The sequence below is a fragment of the Schistocerca nitens genome, chromosome 2, assembly GCF_023898315.1.
Source record: "Schistocerca nitens isolate TAMUIC-IGC-003100 chromosome 2, iqSchNite1.1, whole genome shotgun sequence".
NCBI lineage: Eukaryota > Metazoa > Arthropoda > Insecta > Orthoptera > Acrididae > Schistocerca > Schistocerca nitens.
Genome location: NC_064615.1, coordinates 981,534,997 through 981,558,836, shown reverse-complemented (window position 1 = coordinate 981,558,836; position 23,840 = coordinate 981,534,997). Strand labels below are relative to the sequence as shown.

The 23,840-nt window shown below is 44.6% G+C and overlaps 1 protein-coding gene across 3 annotated transcripts in view; it reads left to right on the top strand.

The window, feature by feature from the left end:
- The window catches only part of LOC126237311 (disks large 1 tumor suppressor protein), a 963,837-nt gene that overhangs the window by 913 nt on the left and 939,084 nt on the right, over window positions 1–23,840 (top strand). For all 3 annotated transcript variants that reach the window (XR_007545059.1, XM_049947277.1, XM_049947275.1), the window contains exon 2: window positions 278–499. Coding sequence is in view for 2 of the 3 variants with exons in the window: in XM_049947277.1 (XP_049803234.1) it covers window positions 425–499 (75 nt within the window). In the remaining variant the exon portion in view is untranslated. The remainder of the gene's footprint in view (window positions 1–277; window positions 500–23,840) is intronic.

Here is a 23,840-nt window from a genome sequence, read left to right as displayed (position 1 = left end):
CAGCAGCTACATTGCCGTATCCTACTTATAACTTAAAATATCGGATTCCCAATTTAATTATAAACAGGTTTGAAGTAGTTATTGCAGTTTCGATGACATTTTCACGCCTGGAAAGGAGCTGATCTTAGTCAAATCAGATTCGATTGGATGGTGGATACCCTTTTAAGTTGTGGCATCACTCTAGTGATAGAAAACGGTGACGGTATTTCTAAAGGTCAATAGGTTACTGGGTCTCTTAGTACAGCCGGTTGTGTGTAAGATGTGTTTTCCTTTCTAGGTCGGATGTTGACTCAAATGACGTCGCGGTAGCACACAAGTGATGAGTGCGACGAAAAAGTGAAACGTTACACTCAGTTTAGAAATAATATTCGTGTGTTGTTAACCTTCGGCAACAGCAGCGTCGTAACTGTGTGACAAGACAACGATGACGAGCCGCCGGAAAAAGCGCCAGCAGGATGGCTTCATGAAGAAGGTGTCTTCGCTCTTCAACCTAGACACGGTAAGAACATGAAAACAAAACAGCCTCTCACTTTACGCCGAATCGCTGCCCCAGTTTGGTGCGCCGTTAGCTGATGCCAGCAGCAATTCGAGCTTCCGCAAGCCTCGCGTTTTGCCGCAGGAGCTAAATAGGCGCCGTCCTTTTGCAGTAGGGCGGCAAGCAGCTGAAGCAGTACTTTGCACGCCAAGTTTGCACACGCGGCAGCACGCCTCGCTTTACTTCGCATCGTCTCGCTTTCGTCTGCCCCTGGCGGCGTTGATTCACCTCCTGCGTCGCCCGACGGGTCCCCCCCTTTCTCCTTTCCCGCTATGCTGGCTGCAGCAAGCCAGTTCCACTCCAGCAGGCCGGCGAACCAGCTTCGCGCCCCGTTGCCAAACCTCTTGTGGGGAAAAGAGAGGGCGCAACGCCCGTGCCGGCCAACGATCTTCATTCCTTTCTCTCCTCGCGCACCTGCGAGTATTGCAGCCACGGCGATAGTGTTCTGTCTTATAGCCGGCGATGGGCTTCGGAGTTGTCACACGTACCCCGATCCAGATTTTAAAAAACTGCGTAACAAAAGAAGCAAGCTAAGCAAAGTTCAGTCATCACTTGTTTCTTCAGACAAAACTTTCGTACAGACAGAGAGGTTAATTCTTACTCAATAGTGAAAACAGTAACCAATCATAATAGTTAATAATGTTACTTATTAACAGCAAATAGCACCGTTACCGGTTTCGACTCGACGTAGTTATCGGCAGACAGCTTTTCAAGCTTATAATTGCGTTCATCGTACGGTGTCCATGCTATGTTGGCTGTTGGTTGTAGCGAAAGTTCATTAGGATGATGGTGGTCAACTGTAAAAAAACTGTGTAAGGAGAACTACTATACTGTAATTGGACATAACAAAGAACGTAAACGACTGTCTAAGATAAGACCTGAGTTAGATTTGTATAACCGGTACTTACATCGAAAGCCCTTGCTCTCTTGACTGTTGTGAAGATTTTCATATTTCAGGGAATAATAAGTAAGATAAAACGCTTTTCAAAATTTTGAAGGTACTATGTAGAGCACCACATACACCTAAATAATTCGGCCATAAGGATGTTTACATGCAAAGACGTCAATTTACGAAGACAAAACAGTGCCAAAGAATAAATGTGTTGTGGAAGAGGTTTCTGCTTTAAGCAAACACAGTTTTCTTATGTTTTCACTCATAAATACGTAAGAGAAGTTTCACCATTATTATTGACTTCCCTTTATTTTCTTAATACCGCATGCAGTTGTTCATGTTCATGTAGTTTTCTGCCATGTGCAGTACAGTGAACGTTTCGATGCAGACGCCAAACACCTAAATGAACAATAGTAAAGTAAACAAAAGGAACCCAAAGGTGATCGTGAAACTTCACAGAAACATGTGTGGGTGAAAGAAAAAGAAAAAAAACGGCTATTGCTCAAGACAGAATCATCTTCCAAAACATGCTTACCTGAAAACAAACACGAACCAAAAAAGTGAGTTTTAACCTCAAAATCAAAAAGAGCCAAAGGAGGGGATGGAATGCTCATTGTATAGCAGAAATTAAGTCCATCAATTGTAATATGTCAATGCAGTCGTTACATTGTAATTTATTATTCATTTCGTTTATGGATGCATGTAATATGTTCTGGAGACAAGGCATATGCCTATATTGGGAATTTCGTTTTTAGCAGTACATATGTTGTCTTGTTTTTAAGTGTGTATGTGTGTGTGTGTGTGTGTGTGTGTGAGAGAGAGAGAGAGAGAGTGAGAGTGTCTTCTTACAAGGGAAACTTCTCATCGCACCCCCCCCCCCCCCCCTCAGTTTTAGTATAGTAAGATGTCCCAGTGGATAGCTCGTCAAATACTGAACATAGATCAGGCATGAAAACAGGACGACGGTGGACTGAACTGTGGAAAGAGAAGCACAATCGAAACAGTGAACGGTCCATTTTTTTGCTCCACAAAACCATCACTGACGTGCCAATTCGCTGTATACAAATTTGTGTCCATGTCATGGTGTAACGTCCGCTTGCAACAGCGAGGTGTAGTAAGGAATCTCCAGACGTACGTACGTCCTATTTGTTCTACACAACTGCCACATGTTATGACTCTTGCATTCCATTTTTGTCCATGATGGGCAATAACTTTTTTCTTCTACTGGAATCGAATGTTCCTTCACCGGCATTTACATCTTCAAAAGACGTACGCCGCGATCTTGTGCTTGGTGGAGGGTACTTCGTAACAATATTATCCGCTGCTGGTCCTACTTCATTCGCGTATGGAGTGAGATAAGCGCCGTATCTCTGTTATCTCATTCTCGTGAGCCCCACGCGAGATATACCAAGGAGGCAGCATAAAGTCCACCTCGAAACCGATTCTGTATATTTACCCAAGAGAATTTCCCAACGCCTCCATTCTGCCCCATTTGAATTACGACGACGTCTTAGTGGCATGCCTGTTTGATGAGGATTCGAAAAATTTGCTCAGAACTCTAGGACAGGATGCATTAGAAACATGCGGTCGGCAACACAATGTCTGGCGCAGTTGTTAGATCGGTTACTGCTGCTAAAATGGCAGGTTATCAATATTTAAGTAAGTTTGAACGTGGCGTTATAGTCGGCGCAGGAGCGATGGGACACGGCATACCCGAGGTAGCGATGAAGTGGGGATTTTTCCCGTATGACCATTTCACGAGTATACCGCGAACATCAGGGATCCGGTAAAACTACCGAAACGAAGCTTTACGCTTCGCCTGGGTCCGTCAACACCGACAATGGACAGTTGCTGTCTGGAAACATGTTGCCTGGGTTTGGAGACAACCTCATGAATCCATGGACCCTGCATGTCAGCAGGGGACTGTTCCAGCTGGTCGAGGCTCTGCAGTGTGTGGGACGAGTACAATTGTAGTGATATGGGACCCCTGATACGTCTAGATACGACTCTGACAGGTGACACGTACGTAAGCATCTCGTCTGATAATTTGCATCCATTCATGTCTGTTGTGCATTCCGACGGACTTGGCCAATTCCAGCAGGACAATGCGACACCCCCACACGTCCAGTGCTACAGCGTGGCTCCAGCAACACTCTTATGAGTTTAAACACTCCCGCTGGCCACCAAACTCCCCAGACATGAATATTATTGAGCATATCTTGAATGCCTTGCAACATGCTGTTCAGAAGAGATCTCCACCCCCTCGTACTCTTACATAACAAAAACTGGCTGCATCCAACTAGCAAAAACGTAACATAATATCATTGTTCCGCCTGAAGATGAGAGTGTAAACTCACAAAACGCGTCGTGGGATAAAATAAAAAGAGTGTGAGGCAGGTAATTATTTTATTTGCACTTTTAGTGTCACAAACAGTCGCATTTCCTGACAACAGTCCAACATGGACGACATAAGGGATTGTAGATGGTGTTAGCGTCACTTTGAATTATAAATTAGACAACTTTTTGACATTGTGTGCTTTGTGGCGAAAGAAGTAGTTTAACATGTCTGAACGTTTCTGCCTTTTTTCCTTTGTGAAGTCGCACGAAATACCACCAAAGTTTTTTTCTGTGACCCCCTTCGTAGCTGAATGTAGCCGGCACGGTAGCTCATTGTGTTTGGTCAAGGAGCTAGCCATCTTCTGGGAAAAAAAGTGAAGTTTTCATCGATGATCTTTAAGAGGTGCGACACCCGCGCAAACCAAATGAGAAGAAACAGATAGAACAAATAAAAGAATGGTTGGCGTTGCTGCCTGCGATGCGGAAGGACCTGTGTTCGATTCGCAGCACCTCCTCAGATCTTCCTGTGCTACGGAGGTCTAGCACGCGGCCCACTCAGCCCTTGTGAGGCCAGATGTGGAGCTACTTGAATAAAGAAGTAGTGGCATCATCAGGATTCATTTACTGGCAACAATAGCTGGTTTGACATCCTTAGGATATGCAAAAAAATACCTTATTTATGGCGATCTAAACTGGACCTAACAGTGACCAACCACCTGATCCTTGTTACGCAACCATTATTTGTTGTGCTTCCGGTCTTTGATGCTCCATCATGCCGTTTCTGTTTCGTATACTGATATGAGATTGTACTAATATCTCTGACCTCGATGAGACGCCGAACACTTACTACATCATTGGTACAAAACATTTCGCAAAGAAATTTTTTTCGTTTACTGTAGCCAGTCGAACGCTTAACGTAAAATTCAGAGTGAGTTCACAATCATTATTTTCACTGCCAGTACTAAGTGAATATTGATGATGCGCCGAACAATGACGTTGGATAACGCACGCCAAAACTCTGTATGGTCGAAAAAATACAAACAACGAAAGCAAACATCGTAATTCGGGTAACTTCGCAATCATTGCCTTCATTTTTGTTCTGCACTAACGACAAAGTGTGGCGCGAAACCACAACCAATAAAATCTAGCCGTGCCCAGAAATGCTCCGAGAAAGCGTTAAGATTGCGTCAACCAACCGTATTGCACGCAATTTTGACTCCCACAAATAGAAAAGAAAACATGCAAATTACAGTTCAGACTTTTTAAATGCAAAATACGCTTTTGCGTTGATATGACGCGTGTTAGTTTTGGCTTAATAAATTATGGACACTGCAGTGAAGGTAGGAGACCCGTTGTTTCAAAGTGAATTCAAAACGCTGTGTATGAACTCGTGGTAATAACATTAACAGCAGCTCAGTCCTCAAACTGTCGCCGACCTTTTGAAGCAGTGCTCAGCCATTTACACGGAAAACGTAGTAGACTTTTTCCAGACACATTTATACTACACTAGAAACTGTTGGGTATTGGACAAACACGAATTCGATGAGGTTAAGATTGTTATAGGGAACATCGTAATACGACTACTTACGACATTTAACAGTTGCTTGTTATTTCCTAATTACCCCACCAAAAACGAATGATTTTGAGTTTGTCGCATTTTAATGAATTTGTTTGTAATCATTCAGTGTCTTACAGAACTGAAAATATTCAGATTTTAATTTTGCCTTCTTTCATTTTCTAATTCTGTATGTTTCACATATCCAGGCACATCCTAACACGATAAGCCCCTTTTTGCCAGTCTGTCACTTGCTTACATTTGCCCTTGTTAACGTACAATGTCCGCTCGAGACACAAATGCCTCACTGATCACTACTTTCTTATGCTCAAGTAGAGGCAGTGCGTGCGTTGTTGAGCACGCGAAGCGACCGCTACGCTATCTGTAAAGGGTTCAAGATTCATCTGTGCGTGCGCACTGGGATTACTAATTTTTTTGTCTGGTGAGTGCGTGATAAATTGAGTGATCAAAAGTCACAGGAAGAATTGTTCCACTTGAAGGAAAGCCGTGTGCGAAAACCGAAGGTAGCGGCATATGGCGCGAGATTAGACGAGATATCTGAGCAGTCTGTTGCCAATAAATGTGTAGTGAACGTGGCAACACGTAACGGGGTAACTGGCTTTGAATGTGAGATAATACACGATGACAGACGCGTGAATGAACATAACCCTTCGCAGATCACACAGGAATTCAGATTTCCGAGGTCAGCAGGGACAGGTCTTCAGTATCTCAGAGACAATATTTCCACACGCGTGAGCCACAACAGAGGATAACCCCAGGGAATCCATTTCTAGCAGGTCTGTACGTAGACAACGCACCAGCAGCTGACGACACGTTCGCGTCCCTTTGCTGATACCTCGACTCATGAGTCTCAACTACTGCCTGACGCCTAAGACATCAACAATGGTAGATTGTCTGATGAATCAGTGTTCCAGTTGAATCGAACTGACGGGCTTGGGAGATTGTACGCTCATGAAGCTATGGACCTTCCTTTTCAACTTAGTTGTGGCCTGGGATGTGTTCGCTTATCACCATTAAGCCCCGTCGTCCGGCTGTAGAGATCACTGATATGTACAAGCTACACAGACATTGTTGCAGGCCACCTTTATCCGTTTCTGGCATTAGAGTATTCTGATGCACATTTCTGGCATTAGAGTACCCTGATGCACATGGCTTATTTCAACAGGATAACACGACATGTCATCGCTCTTTGGTTTTTCGCAGGTGGCTTGAAGAACACTTCAATGAATTCACGACCATGTCTTAGCCCACGTACGCTCGATGAACCCCTACACGAACTATAGAAGAACTGTTAAGGTTAGCAAAGCAAGGTGGATAGTTCAGTATCTCTACAGAGCGATTCGAACATCTCATACAGTCCATGCCTCGATGCGTCAACTGCAGTTTTGAGGGATCCCGGAGGTGCGACTCGCATTTAACGTGTCGGATGTGCGACCCGCAATTAACATCACGTCCAGTATCTTCCCATGAGTTTCGATCACTCAGTTTAAATGCCTAATTGAAAAGTATACCTTCGATGTAGCGGCGCTGTATGTAATCCCAGTGGATGAATGTTTTTGCTGAGAGGTGGCGTGGTGGTATTCCCAGTTGCATAAGCGGAATCAAAGACTTGCAGCAATTTCCTCATTTCTGGAGACTTGTTACTGCAGTTCGTTACATGATTAATTCCTCCGCAATAAAAGGGGAATGTGATTCTCAAATTTTCGCAGGATGAAGGTCGTTTATGGAGACACTGTGCACATAATGCTGGTGTTGTCAGCGTTATGAGGGGGGGGGGGGGCGTGTAAAACGTCCAGGACACGCCCCACCCTGGGCAGGCGCATGTTGTTACGATCAGTGCCACGTTTTCGCCTGTGGAGGAGCTCATACGGTCAAATCATCGAATGACCACACGTGACGTTGCTATTACACTGCCGATTAGCAAGAACTATGTATCACGTAATCCTTGAAAGCTTCTTTATGGCAAATTGTGTCCACAGTGGGTGTCCAAGAATCTTTCAGCGAATCAGAAAGCGCTGAGAATGGGTGTTTGTCTGACCCATCAGTGGAGATACGTGAAGCAAAGAACGGATTTCATTGCTCACATTGTTGCATGTTATGAAGCATGATGATATCACTTCGATGAGCACGGAGAGGCGGCATTTCGGCTCACGTCATCGACAAAATTCCCGCTCTGTCCAGAAGACCGAAAAAGTGATGCTCAGTTTCTTTTTCGACAAAGAAGGACCCCTACTGTTCGCGTTGCTTTCACAGAGGGCAGCAATTAACGCTGAACAATGTTGAAACACCTTGCTGAGACTCGAAGAGGGCATCGAGAAGAAGCTCCGGGGCTAGGCCTCGAAAAAGGCTCTGCAGGACAACGCTAGACCACATGTGGCCAAGGAGATCCTCGACTTCGTTCAGAAATTTCGATGTGAGGTCCTGGAACACCCACCTTGCAGCCCCTATATCTCCCCATGTGACTCGCGTATCTTCGGCCTATTAAAACAGTCCGGGAAAGGTCAGAGGTTCACCTGTGACAAGGAAGGGCAGGGCAGCGTAGAAAACTGGATCTGTCAGCAACCGAGGTGTTCCTATCCTGAAGCCATGCACTCCCTTCCTACGCGCTGGGCTCGTGTTTCAGTCTCAGTGACAATTACGTGTACTTGTACTGCTCCAAACAAACTGTATTTATAATTTGTTATTAAATTTCTTTACACATAAGTGTAGTCTCCTTTTCATTTGAATACGTCTTACCCATGATTTAAAATAAATTGTGTCACGTTCTTGATAGGCAAGTGTCAGATCAAAAGAAAATCAAAAAGAGAAAGAAATAGCGTTTACAGACAGATAGGTATGAAAGCGGCCGTAAAAGACACGATTTTGTTGTTGAGCTTCTATGAACCACTTTGCCATTGACCACAAGAGTTGCGAAGAAACGGCGCTCCTCTCCTCAGCACTTATGTGAGCGTCCTTTGAATTCTGCTTGCGTCAGCGCACTCCAGCGTGAATCGTACGGATGTTCTCTGGCTGGAGCCGTAATAAGGCGAGGCGGAATTGCGCGTAGTGTTGAGGGCGTATAAAGGAACTGTAGCCGGTCTCTATGTAGACCACAGTTATCTATTCACCGTTGCGAAACCACCTGCATCGTTGTAACATCGTTACGCTGCGGCACACATTAATGCGACGCTAGCGCCACAGAAAAGGTCCCTTGGGAGGTTTATACGACCAACGACACATGTATACCTCCATTTAAGGACACGTTTGCACCTGGAATCTGACGGTGTAAAAAGTACTTAATGAAGCTGGGTCACTTGTTACTTATCCAACGCCCCCTTCTTCCATCCGCCATTCACGGGTGTTGTGGGCGTAGAACGACAGGACGTAGTTTTCCATTTGTCCAGAATTTGGCCGGTTTGCCATTGTTCAAGTATAGTAAAAGAACTGCTTGGCTAGTATGTAATTTTAAACGTAGCTTCAGTGAAAAAAATTGTACTTGGGGCGAAGATGTGTAGTAACAGTATTTTTTTTTTTCATTTTCTTGGTTTACAGCTTTAGCGATCAATATGCACAGTGGCTTCAGAAAACAAATTACATATGTCGTCCCGCGCTAAGGCCATTACGCAAAAAGAGTATAGCACACCTTCAGAAGGGAGTACATGTTCCGGATCTCCTGCAGAGATAGTACTGCTGTGTTGCGAATGACAAGTGTATCACAGAGTGCGCGTGAAATGGCGCGGCAGCTGGAAGCATACTCCAAAGCTGAACTGCGCGGGACAGTGCGATTCCTGTAGGCAAAACGCACAAATTACATGCAAATTCACCGCGAAGCTCTGGCGGATTCACTGTGAAATTCTGGCGGAGCATGGACCAAATGCAATGTCGCGTACAGCCGTAGCGAAATGATGCCATCAGTTCGACTAGGACTGCAGAGACGTGAAATGAAATGAAATGAAGTGATCGTATGGCATTGTTGGCCGGGAAGCCCCCATTCGGGGGAGTTTGGCCGCCGTATTGCAAGTCCTTTTTAGTTGACGCCACTTCGGCGACTTGCGAGTCAATGATGATGAAAACGATGATGGACACACAACACCCAGTCCCCTGGCGGAAATCGAACCCGGGCCCCCTGCGTGGTAGGCGGTAACGCTATCGCGGAGGCGGATTGCAGAGACGTGGATGATACTGGTCGGAAAGGAAAGCCATCGACATCGACCAAAGACAACGGTGTTAAGGCAGTCGAGCAACCGCAGACTGGCGGACAGTGCTCTGCAGATGCGCATCTCAGGAAACAGTAGTCGTTCTGTCCTCCAAGATCGTCTGTAGTGCCGGTAATTGTGCTCACGCTGGGTGCCACAATCACTGTCGCCTGCACACAAACACGCAAGGTTTATGACCGTAAAAAACAAGGAACGTGGTAGATTAAACGGAGGTATTGTTCTTCTGCACGACACTTCAACACCCAACACGCCGTGAACAACAAAAACTTTGCTTCAACGTTTTCGATGAGACATTTGGGAGCATCTCCCACCAAGTCCAGATCTTGGACCATGCGATTTTATTCTTTTCAGCAAGCAGAAAGGATGTCGGAGGGGGTGGGGACCAGGGTGGAGAGATATTCCAGCGATGAGTTCGTTCACTCAGCATTCTCGAATGGCTTCCTGACCAAGGAGCAGATTTCTATTGTCGAGGAAATGAACAATTGGTAGAACGTACCGATCATTGTCTACAACTTGGGGACTACGTTCACGTATCAGTGTCACACGGAAGAATAATGCAACGTTTAATAAAACAACTTTGCCTTTTATAGTAATAGACACGCCTTCGGCCTCGCATCTTATTGACTGGAGTAGAATTGTTTTCAGTGATGAGTCCCGCTTCGACGACCACCGAATACGGTTCTGGAGATGCCCCGGACAGCGGTAGGGTACCATCCTGGTTGTCGCCCGCCATACGGCACGACAACCAAGGGTGGTGGTCGAGGTGCCATCTCTTTTCATAGCGGGACACCTTTGGTTGTCATTCGCGACACCCTTGAAGCACAGTGGTACGTCGTCGAGTTTCTATACCCCTTTTTGTTGCTCTTCATGGCAAACCATCCTAGGCTTGATTTTCAACAACATAATGTCGGCCCGCACACGGAGGAAGTTTCTACTGCTTTTCTTCTCGCTTGGACCAACAGGATCGCCGGATCTTTCCCCAATTCTGAACATTTGGAGCATTGTGGACAGAGCCCCTGGGGGTTTTGGCGATTTAACGCGACAGTTGTACACAATTTGGCAAGATATCGCTTACGAGGACATCTGACAACTCTGTCAAGCAGTTGCAAGCCGAATAACTACTTGCATAAGGGCCAGAGTTGAATCAACATATCATTGACTTGCTTAATTTGTGAAACTCTTTCTCTTCAATAAAACATCCATTTTTCTGATATTGTAATCGTTTCTTGTCTGTATATGTAGCTCATTTCTACCGATTTCCGTCCCATTTGAATAATTCTTTTGTGGTGCGTCTTTTTTGAAAGTGTGTTACAGGAGACTAAGTAGAAAAAAGATCACCTAGATCTAATTAGACTATGCTTACAAATAGGTGCTTAACAGGGAGCGGTGAAAGTAAAAAGAGGGAGGAAAAATTATCAGTTGATACGTAATATGAAAGTCCAAAACAGTAATACAGCGACTAAAAGAATGGTAGAAGACAAAGATGGAGAGTGAATATATGACTAACAATCAAAACACTGAAACATGTTAAAATAAGTAGGGCTTTTGTGCTCAACTTGCCAGAGCTGATATTAGAAAAGTAAGGCACAAATGTATATGGGCTCTGATGAAGTGTTGAAACTTGGGACGAGCTAGCTACAGCCCATTAGGTAATTACACGCTATTGCTCCTCTTCATTACTACAAATAGAATAGCTGGGTAGTTCCTGCCGCCAGCACCATTCGCAATACCCCTGTACGTTCTTTCTGCCCTGGAAAGTAGATGTCTGCTGCACTGCGTATTGGGTGAAAGCTGTGGGTCGTTCGTGCGGTGTCCTCGTGGCGTGATTTTCGTAACGCGCTTATGCAAGCACGCTCGTGGCCTATCGCTAAACCCGTATCACGACACCAGGTTTTGCTGTGTTATCACCCACGCTATTTCGTTGCCTGAGCGAGGGGACCCATAAAGTGTGACTGTGTCTTTGTTTCGCAGCAGTTGGTAATCTGCCGCCAAGACTGTTTCGCCTCAGGCGTTTTTGTTTGGTCTAGTGCTCTCGATTTCACTCATACCCCACTAGACAATCGCCCGTGTCTGTGGAAACCCAGTGTAATAACCGACTAATTGCTACAGTATTCTCCCATGCACTACGAAACAATTTCCCACCAACCTCTGCATTCCTTACCTCTATCATATTTGCAGGTGCAATAAGTAGGCTATACATACACTATGTTATCGAAAGAATCCGTACACCCCCTTTGAAAATTATATATATATATATATATATATATATATATATATATATATATATATATATATAAAAAAAATCAGTTCGTGACATCCAGTTTTACAAATTTTCTTTTTCTGACGGACACACGTCCAGATCGTCCGTTCATAGTAACCTTTCAAAACTCTGGCATCTTTCCTCACATCCACCACTGCTGGCGGCTCACCTGCAACTGCCCAACGCTACTCGCGGTTCACATCCAACTGCCCAACACAACACTAGTGGATATTCCAACAATGAGTCCAACCAGCCACAGACTGCACACAGCGTATTCAGCGATTTTCGTTCAGAGCAATACGTGGCGTTACCAACATATAAACCTAAATAGCCTACTTACAACCCTTAATATGAGATGTGTCCACCATTCACTTTTATGGCGGCTTGAACACTGCAGGGGACACATTCAGTGAGGTGTCTGAATGTGGAGGAATGGCAGCCCGTTTTTCCTTACGTGCCGAAAACAGAAAAGGTAGTGATGTGCAATGCTGGGTCTGTTGCAGAGCCGACGTTCTAACTCGTCCAAGAGGTGTTCTGTTTGGTTCAGGTCGAGATTGTGGGCAGGCCAGTGCACTTCAGGAATGTTATTGCCCACAAACCATTACGTCACAGATGCCGCTTTACGACAGGCTACATTGTTATGCAGATACAAACAGTCATCGTGTCCGATTTTTTGTGGTAGGTTCCTGTGGGACCAAACTGCTGAGGTCATCGGTTCCTAGGCTTACGCGCTATTTAATCTAACTTAAACTAACTTACGCTAAGGACAAAACACACACACACGCCCAAGGGAGAACTCGAACCTCCAACGGGAGCAGCCTCGCGAACCGTTATACGGCGTCTAAGACAGGGCGGCTATACAGTGCGGCCCATCGTGTCTCAACTGTTCCTCTACTGTATGCAGTACACAAAGCTGTAAAAGATGTTAATATCCTTCTACATTTAATGTTTTCTGAAGCGCAATGAAGCACTTTAACCACGAAAAACACGCTCATACCGAACACTACTCCTCTCTATTTCACTGTTCGCACTACACGTAAAGGCAGATAAGGTTCACTAGGCGTCCGCCAAACCGCGAACCCTTCCATGCGATTGCCACAGGGTATTGCCACTCGTGTTGCAAAGCACTATACCAACTATACCCCAAATCCAACGAAAATACACGCAAAGTATCTGAAAGGGATTTACGCCGAAATATACTTTAACGGAAAGTTGAAATACATGTCGTTCCATGAAGCGTGTTTTAGTAGCTAGAAGGTTGACACCGAACGGGATAGCGCAGTAGTTAGCACATAGGATTCCCATTCTGAAGGACGACGTTTCAAACACGCGTCCTGCCACCCTGATTTACGTTTTCCTAAATCGCTTAAGGCAAATGGCGGGATGGTTCCCTCGAAAGGGCACGGCCGCTTTCCTTCTCCATTTGTCCCTAATTCGAGCTTGTGCTCCGCCTGTAATGACCTCGATGATTTACATCTACATCCATACTCCGCAAGCCATCTGACGGTGAGTGGCAGAGGGTACCCCTTTCTGTTCCAGTCCCGTATTGTTCGTGGAAAGAAAGATTGTCGGTATGCCTCTGTGTGGGCTCTAATCTCTCTGATTTTATCCTCAGCCTCTTCGCGAGATATACGTCGGAGGGAGCAATATACTGCTTGACTCCTCGGTGAAGGTATGTTCTCGAAACTTCGACAAAAGCCTGTACCGAGCTACTGAGCGTCTCCCTTGCACAGTCTTCCACTGGAGTTTATCTATCATCTCCGTAACGCTTTCCCGATTACTAAATGATCCTGTAACGAAGCGCGCTGCTCTCCGTTGGATCTTCTCTATCTGTTCTATCAACCTTATCTTGTGCGGATCCCACACCGGTGAGCAGTATTCAAGCAGTGGGCGAACAATTGTACTGTAACCTACTTCGGACTGCATTTCCTTAGGATTATTCCAATGAATCTCAGTCTGGCATCTGCCTTACCGACGATTAATTTTATATGGTCATTACATTTTAAATCACTCCAAATACCTACTCCCAGATAATTTATAGAATTAACTGCTTCCAATTGCTGACCTGCTATATTGTAGCTAAATGATACAGGATCTTTCTTTCTATGTATTCGCAGCACATTATACTTGTCTACATTGAGATTCAATTGCCATTCCCTGAAATCACTCGTACTTCGTAAGACTTCTCTCCATTGAGAATGACATGATGATGACCCGTTAAACACTAATCTCCTCCTCGAAAGATGAGCGATACAAGTGAAAAACGAGCATGCAACTAAAGCCCCAATTTAAATTCCCTATATGGTTAAGCAGGCTGTGCGTTTTGTTGTCACTCCAAGGAAAATTTTGAGGATTCGTGCAGCTACGAACGACCGTCTCTTTACATGTGGCGTTCAGAAACAAATAGGCCATATGGTGTTTTTTCCTGGTAATACTTTGCTTTAAAAAACTCAAGGAATTTAGTGTTACCGATCAAAATGTAACATTGTGCCCTCCGTAATGGTTCTGCTGACATGTAAAGACGAAGCGACGTATGTAGAATACTGGAATGAGTAAAGAAAACTGCGCTAGTTACCTTAAAATCTTACTCCTGCAATTGATAAATCCCGCCATACGTGAAATCCATTACAATCGGAACAATTCAGCCTACAGGTTTATGGAACGGTAAAGGAATTTTGAACGTGGTCTTCATGGAACGCCAATCAGTTTTGCGACATAATGTGACAGATTAAAAACATTGAGACGATCCATCTCCAAAACAAAGGTCGTAGTCACTTCTCATTTGACACCATCAGAATCGTTAACGGACTGTTTGTTACCGAGACAGTTAATTTCTTCGATGTAGGAACACTGATATCTACCCTTGAAGCGTAGAAGTATTCCAGAGGAGTTCTACAACAATCTTCTGGAATAGTACTACTTGTGACAGAGAGGGAGGTTTATAACAGTATACAACGCACGGGAAGAGTGTCACGCTGTATGAAATCTTTTAGGTGAGACGTGATGTGTTTGGAATACTGCAACTAATCAGTGCCATCTAATCAAGTCGAGAACATCGTGCATGCCTGGAGTAATCTTGAATGATTCACTTTATCTCCATCGAGGTGGCACTTGACGATGATTGCTAACAATTTTGAAGATTAGATTGAGATGGGAATTCTGATCACTATCTGTAATAATTGTATCGTTTGCCGACTGACAGTGGTAATGAGGAAACAGAAGTGACGAGAAAGATGTATAAGTATCTACATTTAAGCCCGCCCGGTTGGCCGTGCGGTCTAACGCACGGCTTTCCGGGCGGGAAGGAGCGCCTGGTCCCCGGCACGAATCCGCCCGGCGGACTTGTGTCGAGGTCCGGTGAGCCGGCCAGTTTGTGGATGGTTTTTAGGCGGTTTTCCATCTGCCACGGCGAATGCAGGCTGGCTCCCCTTATTAAACCTCAGCTACACTATGTCGGCGATTGCTGCGCAAACAAGTTCTCTACGTACGCGTACACCACCATTACTCTACCACGCAAACATAGGGGTTACACTCGTCTGGTGTGAGACGTTCCCTGGGGGGTTCACCGGGGGCCGAACCGCACAATAACCCTGGGTTCGGGGTGGGGCGGTGGAGGGGTGAAGTGGAGTGCGTTAGTTGTCGTGTGGTTGTGGACCGCTGCAGCGAGGATGGAGCCTCTCCGTCGTTTCTAGGTTACCGTTAACATACAATACAACATGAAATCCTTGTTTTCTTCGGAGTGGATGATGATTATGGCGCTCCGTCGTTTCTAGGTTCCCGGTTAACATACAATACAACATGAAATCCTTGTTTTCTTCGGAGTGGATGATGATTATGGCGCTTATGGTGATGAAGAAGTACAGGACTTGTCCATAGCCTACAACAAGATACTGACCCTTTCGCGTGCATTTATTTACCGAGAATCTGGTATCAGTATCGCAAACAGTTCCGTAATAGTTTAGATGAACTGTTTAGCCCTGGTTTGGCTGATATGTCATGACTACATAACTGTCATTCTCTCCTTACCGGTTTAAGGAGCCCCGGATATAGAATGTTAAGAATTATCGTTTTTTGGGTTATTCGATGTAGAACAGTAACGTGTAGTTTGTATAATATAATTTTTAATGTATTTCCTAAAAAATTTTAGGCGGTTTTCCATCTGCCACGGCGAATGCGGGCTGGTTCCCCTTATTCTGCCTCAGCTACACTATGTCGGCAATTGCTGCGCAAACAAGTTCTCCACGTACGCGTACACCACCATTACTCTACCACGCAAACATAGGGGTTACACTCGTTTGGTGTGAGACGTTCCCTGGGGGGTCCACCGGGGGCCGAATCGCACAATAACCCTGGGTTGGGTGTGGGGCGGCGGGGGGGGGGGGGGGTGAAGTGGACTGCGGTAGTCGTCGTGGGGTTGTGGACCACTGCGGCTGCGGCGGGGACGGAGCCTCTCCGTCTTTTCTAGGCCCCCGGTTAACATACAATACAATACAATCTACATTTAACGCCTTTCTGCGCAAATTTCTGTTCGATGCGTTACGTCGTATCACCAGCTTCAGTTCTGTGTGCTCCAAATGCGGAAGTCTGACAGTGCTCCTGCGCATGTGAAATCTCAAATGAGCCCTTAAATGCAGAAAAGAAAAAAAAATTAAAACTTTTGGGCAGCAAAATTATTACAGATTTTGCCCGTAAAGTAGGAATAGTAATGGAGTGAGCATTCGGATGCACGTACCAGAATTAGTGCCACCCATATACAGTACCTTTCAGATCACGTGACTGTGTGCTACGGATCTATCCGCTATAATGGTTCAAATGGCTCTGAGCACTATGGGACTTAACTGCTGAGGTCATCAGTACCCTAGAACTTAGAACTACTTAAACGTAACTAACCTAAGGACATCACACACATCAATGCCCGAGGCAGGATTCGAACCTGCGACCGTAGCGGTCGCGCGGTTCCAGATTGTAGCGCCTAGAATCGCTCGGCCACTTCGGCCGGCTATCCGCTATAATAATTCCTCGTTTCACTTGTTTAGATTATCACTCCAAGCGGCAATAATTATTGTCTTTGTTGTTGTTGCTGTTGTGGTGGTCTCCAGTCCCAAGATTGGTTGAATGCAACTCTCCACGTTATTCCCTATACTTTCTTCCACTCCCAAATTAACAATTCCATGATGCCTCAAGGCATCTCACCAATTTGCTTCACTGCCGCCTCATTAGGCATTCGATCTACCCATCTAATACTCAGTAGTCTGCTGTAGCATTACATTTCAGTAGCTTCCATTACCTTTTTGTCTAAACTGCCTATCTTCTGCGTTTCACTTGCTTACAAATCTCTTCAGAGAAAGACTTCCTAATACCTAAATTTAGATTCGATGTTAACAAATCCCTCTCCTTCAGAAATGCTTTTCGTGCTATTGCCAGTCTGCATTTTATATCTTGCCGAATGGCAAAATTCATCTACTATTTTTCGCGTCTTATTTATTAATTGAATTCCCTGAGCATCGCATGGTTTTATTCGACTACATGTCATTGCACTTGGTTTACTTTTGTTGATATTCATCTTATAATCTCTTAACAAGACACTCGTTCCATTCACCTGCTCTTGCAACATCTTTGCTGTCTGTGACAGAACTACAATTTTATCACAGACATCAAAATTTTTATTTCTTTCCCAGAACCCTGACTCCCTTCCAAAATTTCTCCTTGTTTTCCTTTACTGATTGTCCTATGTGCAGAGGAATAACACGGGGACAGGCTATTATTGACTAATCCATAAATGTAAATTAAGAGGACAAAATATACATTTCCTGTTTGATGTTGGTGACGTGTGCTGTACTTTATACTGACTTCGTGCATATTCCTACTCATATGTATTCTCAGATACTAGATTAACATACTATAGTAGCAGAATTTTGCGAAAAGTAAGCCGTCGCCTATTCCATAGCGAGTGAAAGTTATGCACCAGTATCATCTTTATTCTTACAAGGTACGGGACAAAATAACATACAGCAGAATTGTATGTACTTCGGCATCTGTCCATTGAAAACAATTTCCTTTCTGGACAATCAAGTCGCTTCGTACGTCGCATGTGTTTGGAAGTTACATGAATCAGGGAAGCAATGCCTTACAATTGTTCGAACCAACCCCATTAATCACCAGCAGCCACTTTCAGAAAGCAAAGAAGAACAGTCAGACTAGGGTTCCACAATGAGCTCGCTGTCCATCGCTCATACAATGATCAGCTGGTGTAATAGCGGTATAGTACTGAACATAGAAAATTCGGGACTGACGTAACTTTCGAACTGGACGCACATCCACTTGCGTTTGAAGCCACCACATGCGATACAAGCGTAATGGCCCGTAAGAGCTATTGACTCACGCACGCAGATAAAAAGCGTGACACAAAATGTGGCAACACGTCCGATAAAAACGTGGAACGCTGGCGTCGCCAGATAAAAATGCGAGGATAAGTCCGATAACATCTGAGCCCTTGCGGGGGAAATTACGCTCGATAACACTCTGTTTCAGATGGCTGCAAGACTGCATTTTGGATAGCATTTTCTAAAATCCTAAGCATTTAACTATTTTTTGCTAGATGGCGTGCATTTCGTGGATAATTGGAAGTGCATATTGTTTGACACAGTCGTAAGCAATGTTACGTGGTAATCAGAATATTTGGCCGGCCCGAGTGGCCGTGCGGTTCTAGGCGCTACAGTCTGGAGCCGAGCGACCGCTGCGTTCGCAGGTTCGAATCCTGCCTCGGGCATGGATGTGTGTGATGTCCTTAGGTTAGTTAGGTTTGATTAGTTCTAAGTCCTAGGCGGCTGATGACCTCAGAACTTAAGTCGCATAGTGCTCAGAGACATTTTTTTGAACCAAAATATTTGATTTAATGTGTTCTGGAATTTCTTAATGGACATATACGTGAACTAACCCCGAGTAACCGCTGCTAGATAATAACTAAAATACTAAAGAACAGGAAACAGCATTCAGGATGTTCAAGTCGCATTGCAAATGACGAATACATAACGTTGTCTGAATCGCGTTGTTCCCGAGCTATTTTCAAATACAGCTTGTAACTGCATGGAATGTTACGAAAGTTCAACGTTTGCCCATTGTAGAAGCTTTCGTTTCCACACCACGCTTCCTGCAAGTACGTAATCAATATTTTGCATACGCGACTGGAGAATGACCCCCTACAGAAACAGTATACCGTGTGTTCACTCTTCTGTGTATTTCTTTCGTTATACAATCGGTCATTTCCTTCAGCTGCCCTAAAAACAAATACGCATTCAACTGTTCTGTGGCTTCTTTGTTTATTTGTACTTGATTAACCCGCAGGACAGGATAGATAGAATAAATTGTGAAAAGGGGCCGAAATAAGGGGCTGTCAGTTACATTCGAACATACAACTTTATTATTTGATCAAACATTACAAGAGCCCAAAAAATTTTTTTAAACACACAGCTTTCATCTTTGGGACTTAATTACCGGCTGAAGGCCACTTAAATTTAAAAACGGCTGAAGACCAATAACTTAAAACGCAAGCTTAATCAGAAATTTAAAAGGCAAGCCTTATCTTAAAACAGTTCATTAGTTAAGCTGAAGTAAACGAGTTAAATTCAAATTGGCTGGATGGCCGAACACTTAAAAATCTAAAATATTATTTTTTTTAAAAAAATACCAAAGTCCATAAGTGAAACAGTTCTTTAATTTAGGCTGAAGGCCGTAAGAACAAACAACTTAAACTCAAACCGGCTGAAGGCCGAAGGCCAGCCGGGGTGGCCGAGCGGTTCTAGGCGCTTCAGTCTGGAACCGCGCGACCGCTGCGGTCGCAGTTTCGAATCCTGCCTCGGGCATGGATGTGTGTGATGTCCTTAGGTTAGTTAGGTTTAAGTAATTCTAAGTTCTAGGGGACTGATGACCTTCGAAGTTAAGTCTCATAGTGCTCAGAGCCATTTGAACCATTTTTTGAAGGCCAAAGACAAAAATTCCGCCACCACACACAGTCAGGTGGCTTGCGGAGTATTGATGTAGATGTAGATAGTAGAACCACAGCAGTGGAATTCCGTGTTAATAACCACGCATGAGAACCTTTAGGAGGCAAATTGCTGTAAGGAGGGGCTGCACACACACACACACACACACACACACACACACACACACACACACACACACACACACACACACTCACATGCGCTAGCTCTGTCCGGTTCTGATTTATGGCGGCTGGGGGAATGTAAAACGCAGGATGTGTGAAATCGGATCAGGCGCGCATGCGTGAAAATATTCATCTCGCGCACGCGCAGGGCCCCGCCGTCCGAGGAGGCGCCTCGCCTTGCCACGCCCACGCGCCGTCGACCGGCCTGCCGCCAGATATAAAGGCCAATTGCTGCCCTGCCACACAGCTGGCTGGCCTTTGGCGACGGCGTCAGGCGGAAACACCGCCGAGAATGACGCGAGGCGGCTGCCTGCAGTCGCCGAGGCGCTAAAATCCTGTCTCGCAGCAGAAAGCGAGTTGGGCACTGCTCTGCATTCGGCTTTTAATGATGTGGCTATAGCAGGCCTTGACAAATGTGTGAGCTGATTGGACGTAATAACTTCAGTGGTGGCAAAACTTAGATTGCGTTTATTTACAATTGGAAAAATGCCGTACCTAGGAGGTCAGCATCTGTATAAGGTATTCTGCCCCCATTCCATACGAATTGCTTCTTAGTGTGATATCTTCATCTTTTCACTTCATCCAACAATTTTATTCTTCGCCTTCCTATTTTCTTCTGTTCATGCACTCTACCTTTGACAGATGTTGTTAAAATTACTTTTCCTTGCAGTATATTTACATCCAAATCTGCTTTCCTTTTTTTTAACCATGTTCAGGAGAGTGCTTTGTTTCTTTGCCCTTACCAGTACTCCAATCCCAAAGAAAGCAGGTGTTGACAGATGTGAAAATTACCGAACTATCAGTTTAATAAGTCACGGCTGCAAAATACTAACGCGAATTCTTTACAGACGAATGGAAAAACTGGTAGAAGCCGACTTCGGGGAAGATCAGTTTGGGTTCCGCAGAAATATTGGAACACATGAGGCGATAATGACCCTACGACTTATCTTAGAAGATAGATTAATGAAAGGCAAACCTACGTTTCTAGCGTTTGTAGACTTAGAGAAAGCTTTTGATAATGTTGACTGGAATACTCTCAAATTCTGAAGGTGGCAGGGGTAAAATACAAGGAGCGAAAGGCTATTTACAATTTGTACAGAAAGAAGATGGCAGTTACAAGAGTCGAGGGACATGAAAGGGAAGCAGTGGTTGGGAAGGGAGTGAGACAGGGTTGTAGGCCTCTCCCCGATGTCATTCAATCTGTATATTCAGCAAGCAGTACAGGAAACAAAAGAAAAATTCGGAGTAGAAATTAAAATCCATGGAGAAGAAATAAAAACTTTTTGGTTCGCCGATGAGATTGTAATTGTGTCAGAGACAGCAAAGGATTTGGAAGAGCAGTTGAACGGAATGGACAGTGTCTTGAAAGTAGGATATAAGATGAGCATCAACAAAAGCAAAACGAGGATAATGGAATATGGTCGAATGAAATCGGGTGATGCTGTCGGAATTAGGTTACGAAATGAGATGCTGAAAGTAGTAAATAAGTTTTGCTATTTGGGGAGTAAAATAACTGATGATGGTCGAAGTAGAGAGGATATAAAATGTAGACTGGCAATGGCAAGGAAAACGTTTCTGAAGAAGAGAAATTTGTTGAGATCGAGTATTTATTTACGTGTCAGGAAGTCGTTTCTGAAAGTATTTGTATGGAGTGTAGCCATGTATGGAAGTGAAACATGGACGGTAAATATTTTGGACAAGAAGAGAATAGAAGCTTTCGAAATGTGGTGCTACAGAAGAATGCTGAAGATTAGATGGGTAGATCACATAACTAATAAGGAGGTATTGAATGGAATTGGGGAGAAGAGTAGTTTGTGGCACAACTTGACTAGAAGAAGGGATCGGTTGGTAGGACATATTCTGAGGCATCAAGGGATCACCAATTTAGTATTGGAGGGCAGTGTGGAGGATAAAAATCGCAGAGGGAGACCAAGAGATGAATACACTAAGCAGATTCAGAAGGATGTAGGTTGCAGTAGGTACTGGGAGATGAAGAAGCTTGCACAGGATAGAGTAGCATGGAGAGCTGCATCAAACCAGTCTCAGGACAAAAGACTACAACAACAACAACCAGCACATCAGTGTTCATAATTTTATCCACCCATTTTATCTTCTCAGCCAAAGGCCTTGCACCAGTGGTAACACCGTTTCCCGTCAGACCAGAGGAGTCAAGCGCTGTCGGGCTAGGCTAGCACTTAGATGGCTGACCGTCCGGGTATGCCGAGAGCACTGTTGGCAGGCGGAGTACACTCAGCCCTTGTGAGGCCAATTGAGGAGCTACTTGACGGAGAAGTAGCGACTCCGGTGACGCAAGCGACAACGTCTGGGAAGGTTATGTGCTGACCGCATGCCTCCCCTTATGTGCATCCACGCCTATAGGCTGAGTATGACACGGCGGTTGGTCGGTAACGTTGGGCCTCCCGTGGCTTGCTCTGACGCAGTTACTTAGTTAGCTTATATTTTATTTTCTCCATTCTCCAAACCTGCATCTCGAATGCTTCTATTTTGTGTTTGTCTTTTTCAGAGCCAAAGTCATAAGTGAAGACATTCTCCACGAAGCATTTAACGCACCTTTTTCATAACTCCAACCCTAGTTGGCTGCGAAGTAAGCGTTTCATTTTCTGGAAAGCGTGCTTTTCCAATGTAGTTCTTGATATTGTTTCTTTTTCATTCATTCAGTTATCAGTTAGCATGTACCCCATATATCTGTATTGTCCAATTTGTTCAGTTTCTTTTTCACTTTCATATTTTCTTCGTGATGTGCTCTAATCAGCATATTTTTCTTTCTGTTTTTCTTTCGGCGTACTGTTCCTACCCTTTTTCTTCTACACGTACTCGTTCCTTCTCTACTTCTAGCGTCTCCCTTATCAAATCTTCGACATATGTCGGAACTGCAGTTGGTCAAAGACAATAACTCAGTCTTACTGCTCTTCCGGTTTGAAAACAGTTTATCGTATCATTTCTTATCTTCGTGGTTGTGTACACCTCTTTAATTAGTTTCCTAACCTACCAGGTCACGTTCTTCAATATTAGAATCTTCATCATCGTCTCCCATTTCACTCAGTCAAAGACCTTTTGTACACCTATGAAACACAACCTTATTCGTTTCCCTCTTTCTGTATGTATTTCACCATTGAAAGGTAACGAGGCAGAAGTCCAGTTTCCGCAGTCAAATCAAATGGTTCAAATGGCTCTGAGCACTATGGGTCTTAACATCTGAGGTCATCAGTCCCCTAGAACTTAGAACTACTTAAACCTACCTAACCTAAGGACATCACACACATCCACGACCGAGGCAGGATTCGAACCTGCGACGACCGAGGCAGGATTCGAACCTGCGACCATAGCAGCAGCGCCGTTCCGGACTGAAGCGCCTAGAACCACTCGGTCACAGCGGCCTGATTTCCGCAGTCTCGATTTATTGCAGTACGCATTTGTGCATGAAAAGCGACAGTCTGGTCCAGCCCATTGCCGATTCAGATAGCTTAACGTGAATCGTTTTAACAGTGGCTAAATCGGCAGTGTGCTGAACCATGACAAGTGTGGTCAAAGTCGAAACTGCGGAAGCTTTCCTTAACGTTTCTTTACCATTAGGATACGGAATGATACCTACGAATTGAATTACATGCAGTGAAAAAAATAAATGACTCGTTAGTTCTGGGTGGAGTCGGTGAGATGCAGTATTATAAAATCCTTCTGCAGTCAGCTTCAAATGCTAGTTCTCTAATTTTTCTAAGTGATCATCGAAAAGAACGTCTTCGTTTCAGGGATTCACATTTGAGTTCACGAAACGTCTGTAATAATACTCACACGGTACCAAATGGAGCAACCCGCCTCTGAAATGTTTCGATGTCTTCCTTTAAGCCGACCTGGTGGGGAG